Here is a 19,270-nt window from a genome sequence, read left to right as displayed (position 1 = left end):
ATTTTTTTTAGCAATCATGTGGAACAGTGGGTCCTAATGAAATGTTTAATTCGTGTTATTCATATGTCCGCTCCTTCCAGATAGAAAGTTAGATATATTTTTCAGTAAAATCTGCATCATATAGATTTAGTATTTGAGCTGTATGTTCTTAATAAGCAATATTTCAGTTGTTTTGTTCCAGTAAGGTTAATTTTTAAGATGCAGCTGCTGATAAATATTTTGCAAAAATCAATAGAAAGAAGTATGAATACTTACAAATCATAGTTGCAGAGATGGTCATGCTCCCAACCATCATCATGATCTGAAAATTAAATCTTTTGCTGTCTGATAACGTTGCAACGATTACTCGGGTCACCATGTTGCAAACTGCAGATACCGAAACACACTGAGCAGCTTCCCGGAGAGTGTAGCCAGCCTCCTGCATGGCAAATGGCACGAAAGCCAAGAAATTTAGGTAACCGTTGAAAATAACCGTGACGCCAATGGAAATGATGATTGCTTTGAAGGACTTTAGTATGCCAAGGTCTTTTACTGTGGATTTCAAAAGTCGCATCATAGTCGTCCTGATGCTCTCAGGAGTTTTCTTTCGTGGCGTTGCTTCCACTGGATTCCTGACGAAATGCCCAGAGTCATGTGGTCCGCGAATCTTGGGAGTTTTAGGTCTTTTGTGCCACTCGACTGGGTGGAAGACAGCGGCACCAATACACGAGTTAAATATGACCCCTCCAATTATCAGGGTGGCGCCTTTGAAGCTAAACTCATCCTGCAGCATCCCAATAAGAGGGGGCCCTATTAACTGGCCCCCACAATCCCACGCCATTATGATACCATTGGCTAAACCTCTCCTTTTCTTGAAGTAGTGAGGCACAATCATGTAACTGATGTTAGATATGATTCCACAGCCTATACCTGAAAATGTGCAATGCATTATGTAATGAAGGTTCATGCAATACAGAAATAGTAGAGTTATTTTTAGGGAAGAATATATAGCACCTCAATGCATTTGGCGTTGCAAACTTAAAGAAAAGGTTTAGGAAGATGTGACTGTGTGCATCTTCGTGGTCAGAATTATAAAAAAAAACTTTGGAAGAGTCATTGTTGTAACTGGAACTTTCTTTCACTTATCAGATATCGTTATCCAGTTTAAAAAAGGTACATATTCATAAACATTTTCATTACTGATTTTTTTTTCATACATTCAGGTCTTTGAGGCTTCAGAGTCAATTAAATCCCCGGGTTCTCTCATACCTGCTAATAAAGAGTAGGTGAAAAAGAGGACCCAGGCAGCAGAAACAAAAGCGGAGGCAACCGTTGCGATGGTGAGCAAAAGAGACCCCACGAAAGTCAACGGTCTCCAACCAAATTCATTGATGAGTGGTCCCAGGGGAGGCCCTGTCATGCACCAGGTGAAGCTAAACAAGTTGAAAATCCAAGCTGTAATAGCTGTCGGGGTTTCCAGATGTAATAAAAATGTAGAAAAAATTATACCAAAACATTGGCCCACCGTATCAACCAAGACCTGAAAAAGCATAAATTTAAATTAGATGACTCAATTCTTTTACCATTTTTCAGCAACTCTGCTTAACTGTAGTGTGTTTCCACCTCACATTTAATTTCGTCTTTGTATAAACGTGAGAACAAATTGTAGTGGTTTCCCTTACTCTGAATGATCTCACATGAGATGCCAAATAAAAATCAACAAAGCTTGGAAAAGGAACTTTCATAAGTTTAAGAGCCAAGTGATGTCTGGGTCGGGTACTTTTACATACCAGGAATTTAGCAGAAATGCATTCCATCGGCAAGTGAAATTGTATGGTATTCAAACTATAAATAAACTCTTCTAGTTCCGTGTCAAGAAATATTTGTAAAGAGTGGTCTGTTAGTCATGGTGAATTCTCAGAGGTAGGTCTAATGTCATATGCCAAAAAAATCCTTCTTGCTTTTGATAACCTGTTTTATCTCTCTCTCTCTCTCTCTCTCTCTCTCTCTCTCTCTCTCTCTCTCTCTCTCTCTCTCTCTCTCTCTCTGAAGAACACCATTATCCACATTCTGGCGTTATTAAAGACTGGTGCTCGTAAATTTAAGTCTGATGCTCCATAGCCTTCTTTTTCTGCCTTCTTTTTGTCAAACATAAACATTGTATGCTGTAGAGGATTTGTTTCCAAGTTGCGCATTTTGATTAATGATATTTTTCATTAAAAATTATGTCTGTATCAGCGAATTACGTGACCTTTCCAGCACAGAGAAGGTATTGTTGGAAAAAATTTTAAAAATTATTATTGATTAAGTTCGCTGATGCTACCATTATTTTTAATGAAACATATTAAAGAGGGTCTCCTTCGTACATAATAATAATAATAATAATAATAATAATAATAATAATAATAATAATAATAATTTCATTTTTTATAAGCATTGAATCCGAACGGGAAATATATGAAGAAATTCTAACTTTTCAACGCGACATTCTGAGTTATGGCAACTCCATTGTAAATGAACATGTGAGTTCTAATTTCATTTGGGAAAGTGACAGTTTCTGTGTACATTTTCTGTTCTGATTCAATACTGATAGAAGTAACCGTATTTAAAAAGGTGGTGGCAGAAAATCGAAGAGTTAAGAGATCTTGTGGCTTGTAATAATAATAATAATAATAATAATAATAATAATAATAATAATAATAATAATAACAATGCAGTGAACGTGTTAATGTAACTCGTAAAGAATAGTAAGGCACCTGTATATTCGATATGGTTAGTGTGAGTTACTGAGCTGTAAAAGCCTACGGTTGCTCTAAGTAAGCAGAGTATGGTTGTTCGTGACCACCGTACAGGAATCCATTAATGCGGTGATCATTTCTGCCTCGTCCGTTTCCATTACCATATCACCAAGTGTGATTACTATCTTTCTTTATATGACTACTGCTGTACATGTGTGGTGGGATTCTTGTACTGGATTCCTTTATTTCGCCTTTCCAAGGAAAATAAATTCCACAAAAAAGTCGTATGCTTTCGGGTAATTTTTATAAAGAAGAGATAAAAAAGAAAAGAGGACTGCTTTGAAACCACCAGTTTACCTTTGACAGGGAAGCTGAAAATCCACAATATATAAATAGAACATTTGAATGTGGCTATGTCGCCATACATTCAGAGAACCATGACTGCCCAATGTTCGCCTTCCGTTTCAGTTGATAACACTAAACACTAGAAGTGCTGCCTCTGAATATATATATATATATAGTGTGATAGTGTGTTAACCCAAGAGTTAGAGGCTATAAACGGGATCTTCTGCACAGTTTTTATAGGTAATTGAAAGTGGAGTTGTTGTTGATGATGTCTGAATGACCTCAGGAACAAGGTGATAGTTAGTTATAAATGATTTGTTTAACCAGACCTCTGAACTCTTTTAGGAAAACAAGGTGATAAAAGGTTAGTGTTTCACAGGATAGCGTTCTGGGACCTTTATGTTTAATCTTTGCGTATGACATGACTGTTGATCTGGAAATAACATGTTTTCAGCTTGGTAGTTGCCTTCTCACATTAATGTTCATGAAAACAGGAACCATCACAGGAAAATGAACAGCTCAGCCATCCTCAGTAAGTTTTAGTCCATTGTGGAGCTTTCATTATAACCTTTAGTGCCTGTGCTTCTAAAGTTGCTTAGTTAATTGTATCACAGTTAGCATCAGTTAAATAATGTTGAAGTTATATGAGTAATGGTGTCATGAGCCTGACAAAGAGGAAATCTCCTCAGTTTGTCTGCTATCGTAATGCAATCAACGCTTCGTTGTACATGCTTATGTCAGTAACGTTGCCTTCACTAAGGTAACTGATGTTCCTACTTGACAAAAATTAATCAAACATGAATTGTCAGGAAGTGAAAGTATGGGATTTTTGTGCCCATCTCGCTAAACTAAAATAAAGTAATCTCATCTCTACTTCCACCTCTACTTACTAAGATAAGAGAAGCGCCAAAGACGACCACCCAGCCCCATCCTCCATCTGGAAGTCTGTCGTCATCTTTCTCTGTTTCTTCTGCGTCTGATTCCCTTTCGCTCGATTTTGTCTCATCTCTCCAGACGCCTTTGTCGGACACATTTGAATTCGCTTCTCTGTGTTTGCAATCTGAATCTGCGTCATTTGTGATTCTTGTCAAGGGAATTCTCACATCATCCACGCTATCTGTTTCACCATTCACTTTGGGACTCTTGGTAAAAATAGCACGACTCTTTGAATGAGGCAGAAGTTCCAGTTTCTCGGAAGCGGTCTGAATACCTGGGGTTGGGGTGCAAGGTTCTTCTTCGTTGAGTTCTGAATGCACTGTTTCTGACGCCATCTCTGAAATTGATAAAATAAAAGTGTCAGCAAATACGAAAGACTATCAAATATGAATTTTTTTCAGTTTGTACAATTGCGCACTATACAAATAAACTGAAATTACGATTCAGGTCAGGAAAACTAAGCAGAGCGTTCTAATGTGTCATCACATCTTCTGGAACTTTGAGCCACACATTAAGATAAGTATACCTTAGTTTAACCAGACCACTGAGCTGATTAACAGCTCTCCTAGGGCTGGCCCGAAGGATCAGACTTATTTTACGTGGCTAAGAACCAATTGGTTACCTAGCAACGGGACGTACAGCTTATTGTGGAATCCGAACCACATTATACCGAGAAATGAATTTCTGTTACCAGAAATAAATTCCTCTAATTCTTCATTGGCCAGCCGGAGAATCGAACGCGGGCCTAGGATAGTGCTAGCCGAGTACGATATCAACCCACCCAATGAGGAACTAAGTCGACATCGATATGCTTCCCGAAAGAATGTTCCACTGGTTTAAAATAAAGGGAAAAGAATACCTCTGCTTATGTTCTATATATATATATATATATATATATATATATATATATATATATATATATATATATATATATATATATATATATATATATATATATATATATATATATATATATATATATATATATATATATTTTTTTCATGATGTTGCCTTGTGATACGTATATCCTCCTATAATTTTGACATATTTACTTTTTCATGTGTTATGTGTAATGGTAATGATCGTTGAAGTGTCATATTTAGTTTGGCATCAGATCTCAAAAGAACTAATGATAACTTGATAGCGTAATTTAGAATTGTTATTATAATTTTAATAGTAACGTAATTTAGAACGAATATCTTTCTTGGTAAAAGCGTAGTACTTGAACACGTGTGTGTGTGTGTGTCCAGGAAGGGCTTGTTTCATTTCAATTGTCATCAGTTCAGATAAGAGCGAGAGCTTTGTTTTGGGTTAGTGATGACAGCTTGCGAAAACAAACGCCGATTCGTCCCATACGGGCTCGAGACGAGTGATTTCATGTTGTTACATGCATTGTTCAAGTCACGTACGCCACTTTGAGAGAAAGAATACGTGTCCTGATCAATTACGTCATGTTTTGTAAGATTGCATTCAAAACGTTTTGCTGGGATGACGTAACTTTCCTTCTAGAAGCTTCTCCATTGTATCTCGCACCCAAAATGCATTAGTGACGTCACTTCCCTGCTTCTAGAACTTTTGTATCTCGCACCCAAAATGCTTTAATGACATCATGTAATTGTTTCACGTGTTACTGGAATCCTAAAATCTATTTCATTCTGATTCCTGAGACCAGTCGAATTGGTTCTCTCTCTCTCTCTCGTTCTTAGAAAGAGATTCTTTTAACGTAGTGTTTTGTGGTCACGTATTAGCATTTAACTTTTGAGATCTGAATTTAGCAAAGTTATTTAGTTCGTAACGGCGCCTGGTAAAAAATGTGTATTGTGGTAACGCAGCTGCAGCAAGTGATTTACAGAGGTTTTCACAAGTTGTGTAAGGTAACGTGAATTTTACTTATTAATACCATGGTATGATAAGTTAGAAAATTTTGAACAAGTGAAATCATTATTGATAAATCTTATGTGTATTTTTGTGTGTTTTTCAATTTACAATCTCTTTATGTTTTCACATTTTTTGTGTTTGTGATGTAACTTTATTTACATAGCATTTTAAATATTTCTTGATAATTTAACATTGCATACGTAATTTAATCTTTGCATATTTGATTTTGATATCTCATGTGTTAAGATTTTCTTTTCAAATCTTGAGTAATTCTTAATAGTTTAAATTTTGTTTGATTAATTTAAATTCCTGATAAAGTTTTTGTGAATTAGTTTTGTTTCATAATTTAATTCAAGAATTAATTGAGTGTTGTGTTATTTTCAAGTAATAATAAATTTTTCAGATTGTGAATTCTAATTAATTGTGAATTCTAATTATAAACTTTGAATTTGAAAATAAATTTTTGTATTTAATATTTTTAGAAAACAGTGTTTCATTTATTGATCACCAGTGAATAGGATTGATTGTGTGTGCATAAGGCAAAGTGATAAACATGTTTTGTTCTTTTAGTTTTGCTAAAGTGAATTAAGACCAGGGAAACAGTTAGAGTTTTTTGATGGAGTGATGCCCTTTTACTCTAGAAGATTTCTAGTTTAATTTTTGATACCTCACACATATTTTGACGAACTTAGTTTGATTTTTCAAGTGATTGATAAATAAGTTTTTCTTAAGGGATCACTGTTACCTTTAGAGTACTCAGTCGTAACAATTAATGTTATGAGAGTTCAGGTATCTGGCTGAAGTGAGGTATATTTTTGAATTTTGAGATTAGTTGTGTAATAACCAGGTACTTGATACGCATCGTGACATTATATTGTTTGGTGCCCAGAGACCTGTGGAACAAAACAAAATATCACTCTGGTTTATGGTTTATGCTGGTGGTGTTAGGGATACATTTTGATAGGAGAGTGACCACATAGTTATTTTTTTGCATTGTGTTGTGAATTATTTAGATGAGTAACTTAGAGAAAATGGCCCTGTTCAATGTTCAGAGGTTTTTAGCAACTCCTTCCATCCAAGAGTTATCTGAATCCAACCTGACTAAGGCACAGTGGATTGCTTTAGCAGGGGCATGTGGGGGTAATGTGTCTAGTGGTATGATTAAGGCACAAATCAAATATATTGCAATCCAAGCATTGATGAACTCTGGTAAAGTAGATGAAGAGTTAGGAGATGCACAGGAATTGTTGAATGCAGCTGAGGCAGAATTTACAGATAAACATGAGCAAAAGAAAGAGAAAAGTGATGCAGAAGCAGAACTAAGACGTATAGAAGCAGAAGAAAATTTGATTAAGCTGAAGATACAGGCTGAAAGAGAGAAAATGCAAGCAGAAAGAGAAAGAGAAGATAGAGAGAAAAGAGAAAGAAAGGAAAGAGAAGAAGAAAAAGCAGCAGAAGAAGAAAGAGCAAAAGAGGAGAGAGAAAGAGCAAAAGAAGAAAGAGAAAGAGCAAGACATGTAAGGGAGATGGAGTTAATAAAAGCTCGATCCACATTACCTGTAACACCGTCTAACCCTACTCAAAGTAATTCAGACCCTGTATTTGATGTAGTAAGAGTGCAGAAATTAATTCCAAAATTTACAGAAGAAGCTCCAGATGAGTTTTTTGATCACTTTGAAAAAGTGGCTTCAGGTATGGGATGGCCAGAGGATAAATGGTTGGTCTTGTTACAGAGTGTTCTCATTGGTAAAGGAAGAAGTGCCTATTTAGCCTTATCAGCTGATCAGTGTAAAGAGTACAAGGTACTCAAACATAATGTGCTACAAGTTTACCAGATGACCCCTGAATATGATAATGAAAGATTCAGATCTTTGAGAAAGGATGACAAGATAACTTTCTTGGATTATGCCTACAAAGTAAGAAGATGTTTTAAACGATGGTTGGAGGCTGCTAAAGTTAAATCTATGGACGAACTTGAAGAGTTAGTAGTCCTAGAACAATATCTTAGAGGAATTCCTGAACACATAAGAGCCTATTTAAGAGAGAGAGAGGTTAAAAAACTTGACAAAGCTGCTACATTGAGCGAAGATTTTAATATAATTTCTAGCAAAAGAAATTATAATGTCAAGTACCAGAACCAACAACGCACAGGTTTCAGGTCTCATCCAAATTTCAGGAACATTACAAGTGGAAGTCCTTCTAGTGGCTATGCCAATACAAAGCCAGGTAACATCCCTCAGCAATTAAATGTTAAATCCTCATCATCCAGTCTGTTTTCAAGATAGATACAGAAGACTAATGTTGTCTGCTACAAGTGTGGAAGAGTAGGACACTACAGTCGAGATTGTTATCAGACACAATAGCAGACCAAACCAGTTGGTCAAGTGGTTAAAGGTAACCAGGTGAAGCAAACTACGAGGAGCAGTGTGGGGACGACTGAGACTAAACAAGCAGAGTGTTTAGCAACCAGTGGAAATGTAACTTCAAGCAGTGAGTGGCTGAGCAACTTGGAGGCTTTTACGCTGACAACTCAAGGAGGAAGTGTGCAGGTACCAGTCAAGGTATTACGTGATACGGGGAGTAACCATAGTGTGGTAGTTCGTGGTGCTCACCCACAGTTGGAGAAGAATCTCACCGGAGATTCAGTTATTTTGAAGGGTATAGGAGGAGAAGAGGTAACTCCTATATGCCGCTTGCATTTGTCCTGTGAATTGGTGAGAGGAAATGTTGATTTTGCTGTAAAGGACTCGCTAGCTGTTGAAGGTGTACATGTTTTACTGGGTAATGAAGTTGGTGGTGTACCATTTGTTCCTTGTCCTGTAGTGACAGACAAACCGTTAAGGGTTAGTCCTACGGTAGATTTAGAGAAGAAAAACCCCCACCTGTTTCCAAGTTGTGTAACTACCAGGAGTATGAAGAGAACTATGTCTGCAAGTGAAAATACTGAGGATTTACCTGCACCAGAAGAATCAAGTGAAGGATCTTTAAGATTAGAAGAGCTGTTCCAGGAAAGTGAAGTTTCCCCTAGTGTTAGTAATGAAGAGACTTCCCAAGAAGACGAGGATCCTGTTGTTATTGAAGAGACTCCGAGTAGTCAAAGTGTTCCTGAAGATAGTAGTGAAACTACAGAGGCAGAGTTAGCAGATATGGAGAGTTCAGCCCTTGAAGTTGGTCAAGTGACAAGAGAGAAGCTAATGAAACTGCAGAAGAGGGATACAACGTTGGCTGATTTGTTCTTCAGAGTTGTTGATCAAGAAGAAATGCAACAAACCTCCACCTGTTATTATCTAAAGGAAGGATTGCTAATGAGGAAGCATCGACCTGCAGATATACCAGGAAATGCTGAATGGGGCGAATATCATCAAATTTTGATTCCATATCCACTGAGGAAACAAGTTGTAGCAGTAGCGCATGAGTCTGGACATAAGGGAATCAGGAAGACTGTTGAGAAGATTATGAAGTATTTTTTCTGGCCTGGACTTCACAAGGATGTTAGCAGATTTTGCAGTGTGTGTCACACATGCCAGATAGCTGGAAAACCGAATGAAACTATTCAGAAAGCACCCCTACATCCCATAGAAGTTAGAGGAGAACCCTTTAGCAAGGTAATTATAGATGTGGTTGGGCCACTTCCGAAAACAAAGAAAGGAAATGAATATCTATCAACATTAATGTGTCCAGTGACTAGGTATCCTGAGGCGATTCCTGTAAGAAGTATAAGTGCAAAGGTAATTGCTGAGAAGTTGGTGGAGTTTTTCTCCAAGTTTGGAATACCAGAAATTGTGCAAAGTGATAGAGGAACGAACTTTACTTCAAAATTATTCCAGGATGTGATGAACTTGTTAGGAGTAAAACAACAGTTATCAACTGCTTATCATCCAGAGACTCAAGGAGCCTTGGAAAGGTTCCACCAGACGTTGAAAAGTATGTTAACTAAGTATTGTAATGAATCAGGAAGAGAATGGGGTACTGGTTTACCTTTAATGTTATTTGAAGTTAGGAATGCTTATCAAGAAAGCATGGGATGTTCACCAAATGAAATGATTTTTGGTCGAGACATTAGAGGTCCATTGAAGATTCTTGCAGAGAATTGGGAAGAAAATCAAGAGGAAATCCAAGGAGAATATGTGAAGAACTTGAGGAAAAGGTTAAGAGAAATTAGAAAATTCTCTTTAGAAAATTTGAAAATAAGTCAAGAGAAAATGAAAAGAAAATATGATGCTAAGACTAAGCTAAGAAATTTTAGTATTGGACAGCAAGTTCTAGTGTTTTTACCAGTGAAAAGATTTCCCCTTACCAATAAGTTTTAAGGTCCTTATAGGATAATAGAGAAGTTAAGTGATCGAACTTATGTGATTGAAACACCAGGAAGAAGAAAACGACAGAGGAAGATACATGTGAATCTTTTGAAACCTTACTTCTCAGAGACTAAAACTGAAACAGTGTTAATAACACAGATAACTTCATCTACAGAGGACGATGATGGTTACGAATTGGGAGCTGAAAACAAGATGAACAATTCTTCAATATTAGAAAATTTGGAAGATAAATTAAAACATCTGAGTGTTGAGCAAAGTAGTGAATTAAGTGAAGTGATTCAAAGTTTCCCTGAAATCTTTGCAGATGCACCTAGGTGTACCAATCTGACAAAGCATGAGATAAAGATCAGAGAAGATGGAAAACCTTTTAAACTGAGAGCTTATTGCTTATCACCTTTTCATCGAGATGTTTTGAAGAAAGAAGTTGAATATTTGTTGCAGCATGGATTAGCAGAACCCAGTTCAAATCATTATAGTTCTCCTTGTGTGTTAGTGAAGAAACCAGATGGCTCATTTAGGATGTGTACTGATTATAGGAAACTGAATTCCATCAGTGTGGCTGACAATTATCCCTTGCCTCTTATTGATCAATTACTTGATAATATTGGGCGAGCCAAATTTGTTTCCAAGATAGACTTGTTGAAAGGATATTATCAAATTCCCTTAGATGAGAATGCTAAGTTGCTGTCAGCTTTCATTACTCCTTTTGGAATGTATCAATACACTGTTTTGCCGTTTGGTCTGATGAATGCACCTGCAACATTCCAGCGAGTGATGGATCAACTACTAGGATCAATAGAAGGAATAGGTGTATACCTTGATGACATTGTGATTTATTCTAATACATGGGAAGAACATCTGAAGATATTAAGAAAAGTGTTCAAGAAACTTCGGGAAGCAGGACTAACAATCAACTTACAAAAAGTGAGTTTGGAAAGGCAACTGTACAGTATCTAGGATTTGAAGTTGGAAAAGGCCTTCTCGCTCCTATTGATGCTAATGTAGAAGGTATCCGTAAGGCTACCCCTCCTGCTACGAGGAAACAGCTACAAAGATTTTTGGGCATGGCTGGATTTTATCGCCGATTCTGTCCAAATTTCTCAGCCGTAGTAGCTCCCTTTAACTGACTTAACCAGTCCTAAAAGAAAGTTTGATTGGACTCCAGAATGTGAAGAATCATTTGAGAAGGTTAAAGCCATATTAACTTCAAGACCAGTGCTTCAAGCTCCAGACTTCAATAAAAAGTTCGTGATACAAGTTGATGCATCCGACTGTGGAATTGGAGCTGTTCTACTTCAAGAAGATGACAACAAAATCTTCCATCCAGTATGTTTCATGTCTTCAAAGTTGAAAAAGCACCAGAAAACTTACTCAACAATCGAAAAAGAAACATTAGCATTAATCACAGCATTGAAAAAGTTTGAAGTGTATGTGAACCGACCTAGGAATGAAGAAATTTTAGTGTTGTCGGATCACAACCCAATCTCATTCATCAATAAGATGAAAAATAATAATATGAGACTGACCAGGTGGTCTTTATGCCTACAACCGTATAATGTAAGTGTTAAACACATTTCAGGAAAAGATAATGTCATAGCAGATTATTTATCCCGTTGTGAATCGTTGGATTCAAACCCGGGATAAGTAATCTTCTGGGGGTAGGAATTTCATGATGTTGCCTTGTGATACGTATATCCTCCTATAATTTTGACATACTTACTTTTTTCATGTGTTATGTGTAATGGTAATGATCGTTGAAGTGTCATATTTAGTTTGGCATCAGATCTCAAAAGAACTAATGATAACTTGATAGCGTAATTTAGAATTGTTATTATAATTTTAATAGTAACGTAATTTAGAACGAATATCTTTCTTGGTAAAAGCATAGTACTTGAACACGTGTGTGTGTGTCCAGGAAGGGCTTGTTTCATTTCAATTGTCATCAGTTCAGATAAGAGCGAGCGCTTTGTTTTGGGTTAGTGATGACAGCTTGCAAAAACAAACGCCGATTCGTCCCATACGGGCTCGAGACGAGTGATTTCATGTTGTTGCATGCATTGTTCAAGTCACGTACGCCACTTTGAGAGAAAGAATACATGTCCTGATCAATTACGTCATGTTTTGTAAGATTGCATTCAAAACGTTTTGCTGGGATGAAGTAACTTTCCTTCTAGAAGCTTCTCCATTGTATCTCGCACCCAAAAATGCATTAGTGACGTCACTTCCCTGCTTCTAGAACTTTTTGTATCTCGCACCCAAAATGCTTTAATGACATCATGTAATTGTTTCACGTGTTACTGGAATCCTAAAATCTATTTCATTCTGATTCCTGAGACCAGTCGAATTGGTTCTCTCTCTCTCTCTCTCTCTCTCTCTCTCTCTCTCTCTCTCTCTCTCTCTCTCTCTCTCTCGTTCTTAGAAAGAGATTCTTTTAACGTAGTGTTTTGTGGTCACGTATTAGCATTTAACTTTTGAGATCTGAATTTAGCAAAGTTATTTAGTTCGTAACGGCGCCTGGTAAAAAAGTGTGTATTGTGGTAACGCAGCTGCAGCAAGTGATTTACAGAGGTTTTCACAAGTTGTGTAAGGTAACGTGAATTTTACTTATTAATACCATGGTATGATAAGTTAGGAAATTTTGAACAAGTGAAATCATTATTGATAAATCTTATGTGTATTTTTGTGTGTTTTTCTATTTACAATCTCTTTGTTTTCACATTTTTTGTGTTTGTGATGTAACATTTATTTACATAGCATTTTAAATATTTCTTGATAATTTAACATTGCATACGTAATTTAACATTGCATATTTGATTTTGATATCTCATGTGTTAAGATTTTCTTCTCAAATCTTGAGTAATTCTTAAAAGTTTAAATTTTGTTTGATTAATTTAAATTCCCGATAAAGTTTTTGTGAATTAGTTTTGTTTCATAATTTAATTCAAGAATTAATTGAGTGTTGTGTTATTTTCAAGTAATAATAAATTTTTCAGATTGTGAATTCTAATTATAAACTTTGAATTTGAAAATAAATTTTTGTATTTAATATTTTTAGAAAACAGTGTTTCATTTATTGATCACCAGTGAATAGGATTGATTGTGTGTGCATAAGGCAAAGTGATAAACATGTTTTGTTCTTTTAGTTTTGCTAAAGTGAATTAAGACCAGGGAAACAGTTAGAGTTTTTTGATGGAGTGATGCCCTTTTACTCTAGAAGATTTCTAGTTTAATTTTTGATACCTCACACATATTCTGACGAACTTAGTTTGATTTTTCAAGTGATTGATAAATAAGTTTTTTCTTAAGGGATCACTGTTACCTTTAGAGTACTCAGTCGTAACAATTAATGTTATGAGAGTTCAGGTATCTGGCTGAAGTGAGGTATATTTTTGAATTTTGAGATTAGTTGTGTAATAACCAGGTACTTGATACGCATCGTGACATTATATATATATATATATATATATATATATATATATATATATATATATATATATATATATATATATATATATATATATATATATATATATATATATATATATATATATATATATATATATATATATATATATATATATATATATATATATATATATATATATATATATATTATATAAAATATATATATATATATATATACAATATATATATGTATATTTTTATATGTTTCCTGGTGCAGGTGGTTCTTCAGACTCCACATTTAGTACTTTACTCTAAAATGGCCTTGCAAGATAACCAGGACATAAAAACAAAAAATAAAAGGAGTTATACAAGGAGCGGAGGGCTCTATCTCAAAGGGAAGTGCGTGAAACACGTGGATACAAAAATAGGTATATTTTCATGACACACAAGATCAAAGGGAAAATGAACTGAAACACATTAAATTGCTGCTGCAGAAGTCCTCCCGAAGGGTGGGGGGGAAAGCTTGGGAATGCCAGGAACACGGACCAAGGAGAGTTCTGCTACGATCGTCCTTCTGAAACGATATGAGGACCTAGGTTACAATCTAATACTGGAATTTGGGGAATGAATTACTCGGGTGTGCGCTGAGGGCGCCAAGGACTTCCCCGAGGCTTTACTTGTGACTCAGAGCAAGGAGGCAGTGAACTCATGGGCCGGGATTGAACCAAGAAGCATCAGGGAATACCAAGTTATAGGCCCAGAAGTTTAATAAATGCACAAGGGCGAACATAACGTGACTAAGCAACTCGTTCTAGGTACTTTACCAAATCGCAGGGGCGTAAGGTTGACGTCGGCGTCCAGCGTCGTCTTCTGCCAGGGTTCACGTGTGTGCGTTGATACAGGGCCTCCCTCACCAAGGGACTGCTTTCAAGTCGTAGGTCGGGTGGGAAAGGGCGCCCTTGTGATGATGAAAGGCTGCAGTTGAGTTTCTGCTCGCTTTGGGATTTGCAAATCCCCACTTGCACTATTTGCTGGCCATGTGGGGTACAGAGCAGAAGGCAGTTAAATTCCACGTGGCGACGAGGGAAAGAGGGGGTGGGCGAGGTCTGCACTCGTGACCTCCTTTCTTAAACTACCGACTGTGTGTGAGAGCGAGCTTCTCTCGCCCTGACCTTTTATTGCTTCTGGACGGGTGTAGGGGTTGGGGGGCGATGTCCTGACCGGGTCACGCTTCTGTACCAAAGAAAACGGCGCAAGCCAGTTACTGCCCTAGGCGAGAATTATAGCTTTTGAGCGTCTCTTATAAACCCCAACTTCTACTGGTTGAAACTAACCTGAACCAGAATTCACTACCTCTCACAGGTTCAAAATAGACAGAGGCCTATCTATCGGCCAAGCAAAGCTGAAAGGCGGGCGCTTTCATTGCGTATTTTGGCGCTAATCTTTACAGCTCCCCCAGCAAGATGACATTCACACCTTCAAGCGGGTGCGAATGTCGACAACAGCAAAAATGAGCGAAGAAAACGTTCGACTTAGATACTCTATCTTCTGCTTTGCTACCACTGTTACTTTACTTTATTTGCAAAACTCTGCTGCAATACTGATCAATAACAAACTGAAGGTTTACTTTAGGTGCAGAGTGCAATTTAGAATATACAATAAAAGGTGCCTTACTTGCAAATTAATGCTCAAATACTTCATTCTACCCATTTTTACCCATTCTTTACTCTTACTTTACTGGGGTAATAAGGCGCTCAAAAGAAAATAAACAAAGAACACTTCAACGTTACAAAATAACAACAACAAAAAATAAAACATACAAGGCAGGATGTAAAAGGAAAACAAATGTAAATCAACCAACTTCTTACTGCTATCCTGGAATTACATGCAGGCGATTAGTTGTGCCTTGAAGAGGCGGTATAAGTGGCAATACACCGTTGGTTTTAAATGATATCCTCTTTACTAGAAATTGTAATAACAATTCAATTCTTCGTTTAATCGAAATACAATGATTGTTCACAAACTCGATGAGTAACTAATTCCTCCAGCCAGCGCTAAAATGGGATGACATAAGTCTGACAGCGGCGAGGCAAAAATAGCTACTTGCTTGAAGTATGAATGGGAGGATAAACAAATGTGGGGGAACTGGACAGGGATAGAATTCTCCACAAAAATAACTCAATAAAAAAAAAAAGAAAACTACACGGAATGACAAATGAAGGACGTGACTTCTTACTGAGGGGCGGGACACGCCGCTGATATTAAAAGGGTAACGTTAAAACTCGCAAGGGCAGGAGTCTTGTGACTCGAGATTCGTTAACAAATAGAAAAAAAAGATTAAATGAAAAGTAAATGATATGCGCAGAAAATGAAGGATAACAGAGTGAGGTATTTATTGCTTATTTATTAATCTAACGTCCGTCGCCAATAGACGACGGTCAGAGCTAACTCAGCCCAAGGACTGGGAAAGGAAACCCAAAGGGCACGACCCCTTTAGGAAGAGCTGACACGCCTGCCTTGTGCCAAAGTACGGGCGTAAGGGCGTGCCACTTCCCACTCTGTCTCTCTTACTGCTTCAAAGTTAAAATGATTAATGCATTTTAAAGGGGATGATATCCCATGTGTTAACTGCCGCTTGCGGTGGTAATTAAGGGAAAGTGTAAAGGAAAGATTGACAGAGAAGGATGAGGGATAGAAATTCCAAAGGAAAGGAAGAAGATAGCAGAAGGCCTTGACATCCTCTTCTGGCTGAAAGGTGCCAAGACGTTCAAAAGATGAAGAGGTGGCCCTATGCCAAGTTTGCACAGATGCCAGAAGAGCTCGGGAGCTTGTTGTGGACTACCTGCGATCGCCCATACCCGTGGTAATTCCACCACAAACCTCTCCTCCTTGGACCATTGTCCTTGGCCAGGGAATCGGGGGGCCCGAGGCCGAAGGGCGGCAGGGGGCACCATCTGGGTCAGCTGCTGCGACAACTGACACAGGAATTTTGTTCGCCAGCTCGGACATTAACCTGCGCAGTTCGCAGAGTTCATCGGCCCAGGAAGGCAGGGCAGAATCATGACTTGCGAAGGAATCTGCGGCGGGCAGCGAGAGAGAGGGGACGGCCGGAGGGGGCGGGGTTAACTCACATGCAGTGGTGACCAGCTCGGGCCCGGGTTGCGAATCCGTGCCTTTAGGTGAGCCTCCGCTGGGATCAGGAGAACCCATCCCTCTTGTTACCGACACTGGCAGCGCCACCAGACCGGGCGAAGAGGGGGGGGTTTGGAGTTGGATCCCTTGGAGGGGGATCAGGGGCGTGCTCTGGCACTGACATTGGCACTGGCGCTGGTAGCGATGTGGTAGTGGTCTCGTCTGTCTGGACGGACGGAGATTGGCACTGCTCAGTGCGCCCAAGTGGCACTGGCAGAGGAGTTGGTAGCTGAGATTCTCCTGAAGGGAGATCTGGCTGAGGCCTCGGCACTGGTACTGATGCCATGCCGGGCACTGGACTCGGAGTTGGAGGATTAGTTGGGGAATTTGGACCCCGGAATTGTCGTGGTTTGGAGGGGGACGTAAAGTCCTGGCCCAGGAGGACGTCATAGCCTCCTGGAATGTGTTTCGCTACGGCGAGACGAAGGGTCCTGGCTCTGTGGGGTCGGGTGACCCTCAGTTGGACTGTAGGGAGGATCATTTTAAAATCGTTGATGCCCTCAATTGTGACGAGCTTGCGTTGGTCTATTATAGCTCCATAGGGAACTTTGTCTTTCCTTATGAGGGACATTTGCGCACCAGTCATCAAATGCCTTGACCTGGCGTGCTGTGTATCTACCTCGAGGAGGTGCCAAATATATGGGACCCTCGGCAGGAGGGCCTAAGGACTCGGGATTCGTAACTGCCAGGGCGACGGCAGGATTACCGTACTTATTATTTCTAGGGCATTTTGCCCATAAGGGAGAGTGGCCATAAACCTTGCACGCCGTGCAAAAGGTGTGGCTGAAATCTCTTCGCACTGGCCCTGCAGAGGGCGCAGGCGACTTATTAGTGGGTTGTCCGGGAGAAAGAGGCTCTGGTGGTTTACTTCGGCATTGTTCTTTTTACAGAACCCGCACACAACAGGTTTCTGTGATTGCCCATTCTTTGGCGGAGGGGCACCCGAAAGGAAGGTGAGTGGAGTAATTTTGCACTGGAGGGAGCTCTCCTGGGGGTGATGAGTATCCCTGGAATCGACGATGCAACAGCATTCCACCAACGTCGTAGGCTCCTTCTCGGTGACGTGCGTGGCGAGGGCCGGAGGGGTGTAGAGTAGGAAGTGCTCTATTTTTATCTGTTCGATTGCCTCGTTGAGGGTCGTAACCCCCACGGACTCGAACCATTTGGCACGGGCACGCTCGGACTGGTAGGCCCAGTCTGCCCAGGTCTGATTGGCTTCCTTCACTTGCCCTCGCCAGCGCCTCCTCCAGCGTTCAGGGGTTATTTCGTATGCCTTTGCGATAGTCTGGCGGATGACCTCCCAATTTTCCTGCTCCTCCAGTGGGAGGGCTTTGTAGGCAGTAAGGGCCTTCCCTCCAAGGAACTTGCCCAACACCAGGGAGAGTTTGGTTGCACTCGGGGGGCAGGCCTTTAAGGCTGTCTCGGCGCTGTCGAGCCACACCTCGCGCTTGGCCTCCGTCCATTTTGGCATGCAGGCGAGAGCCTGGCTGAAGGCACTCATCCCCTGGGTGGCAGGTGGAGGCGAAGGGCCACACCGTTGCAGCATCGCGAGTTCATGGGCACTCTGCTTGTCCCTTTCTTCCCTTTCCACTTCTTCTTGTTTCTCTTGAGCCTATCTCTCTGCTTCTCGTTCCTGTCTCTCTGCTTCTTCTCGTCTCTCCTGACCCTGTATTTTTGCTTCTTCTCGTCTCTCCTGAGCCTGTCTTTCTGCTTCTTCTCGTCTCTCCTGAACCTGTCTCTCTGCCCCTCGTTCCTGTCTCTCTGCTTCTTCGCGTTTCTCCTGAGCCTGTCTCTCTGCCCCTCGTTCCTGTCTCTCTGCTGCTTCTCGTTTCTCCTGAGCCTGTCTCTCTGCCTGTATTGCGTCCATCCTCTCCTGTACCGAGTCTCTTAGCTCTCTCCCGGAAAGGCCGAGTTCCTTCCTGGAGAACATGAAGAACTTGAAATCCTCACTCTGCTGAGATCGTGTCGACATTTTGTAGGTGGGAGAGGATGCAAGTAACACGGAATTAATTTCCCAGCGCTGTGGGAATTTGGAATCTTCCCCAAAAGGGACGTATGAATGATCTCCCGCCCTGGCACAGCGGGCTACAGCGGTGAGTTAGGAATGGGAATTCTCCGGTCTCCCAAGTTGCCAACAAAACGGCTTATTGGGGACGATAATGAGCGAATATTTGGTCTCCCAAGGTACCGACAAACAGGCTGACTTGGGGACAAGACTGGAATGTATAGGTCTCCCGAATTACCGACAAGGCAGGCTTATCTGGGGACTGAATTGAAGATGAATTGGTCTCACTAAATTACTGACGAACGGGTTTATTTGGGGACTAGATTGGAATATACATGGGTCTCCCGAATTACCGACAAGGCGGGCTTATCTGGGGACTGAATTGAAGATGAATTGGTCCCACCAAATTACCGACGAACGGGTTTATTTGGGGACTAGATTGGAATATATATGGGTCTCCCGAATTACCGACA

At 39.7% G+C, this 19,270-nt stretch overlaps 1 protein-coding gene and 1 long non-coding RNA gene across 2 annotated transcripts in view; one reads left to right on the top strand and one right to left on the bottom strand.

Moving 5' to 3' along the window:
* The window catches only part of LOC136826620 (uncharacterized), a 356,833-nt gene that overhangs the window by 181,908 nt on the left and 155,655 nt on the right, over nt 1-19,270 (top strand). The gene's annotated exons all lie outside the window — the stretch shown is intronic.
* Nucleotides 1-19,270, bottom strand: part of LOC136826539 (uncharacterized) — a 100,829-nt gene that overhangs the window by 8,581 nt on the left and 72,978 nt on the right. The window contains 4 exon segments of the mRNA XM_067083722.1: nt 256-909; nt 1,249-1,519; nt 3,953-4,335; nt 18,458-18,812. Of these exon segments, the coding sequence (XP_066939823.1) occupies nt 256-909; nt 1,249-1,519; nt 3,953-4,335; nt 18,458-18,812 (1,663 nt within the window).

This window comes from Macrobrachium rosenbergii, chromosome 41 (genome assembly GCF_040412425.1).
Source record: "Macrobrachium rosenbergii isolate ZJJX-2024 chromosome 41, ASM4041242v1, whole genome shotgun sequence".
Lineage (NCBI taxonomy): Eukaryota > Metazoa > Arthropoda > Malacostraca > Decapoda > Palaemonidae > Macrobrachium > Macrobrachium rosenbergii.
The sequence above is the reverse complement of the archived record's forward strand: the minus strand, read 5'-3'. Positions and strand labels throughout refer to the sequence as shown.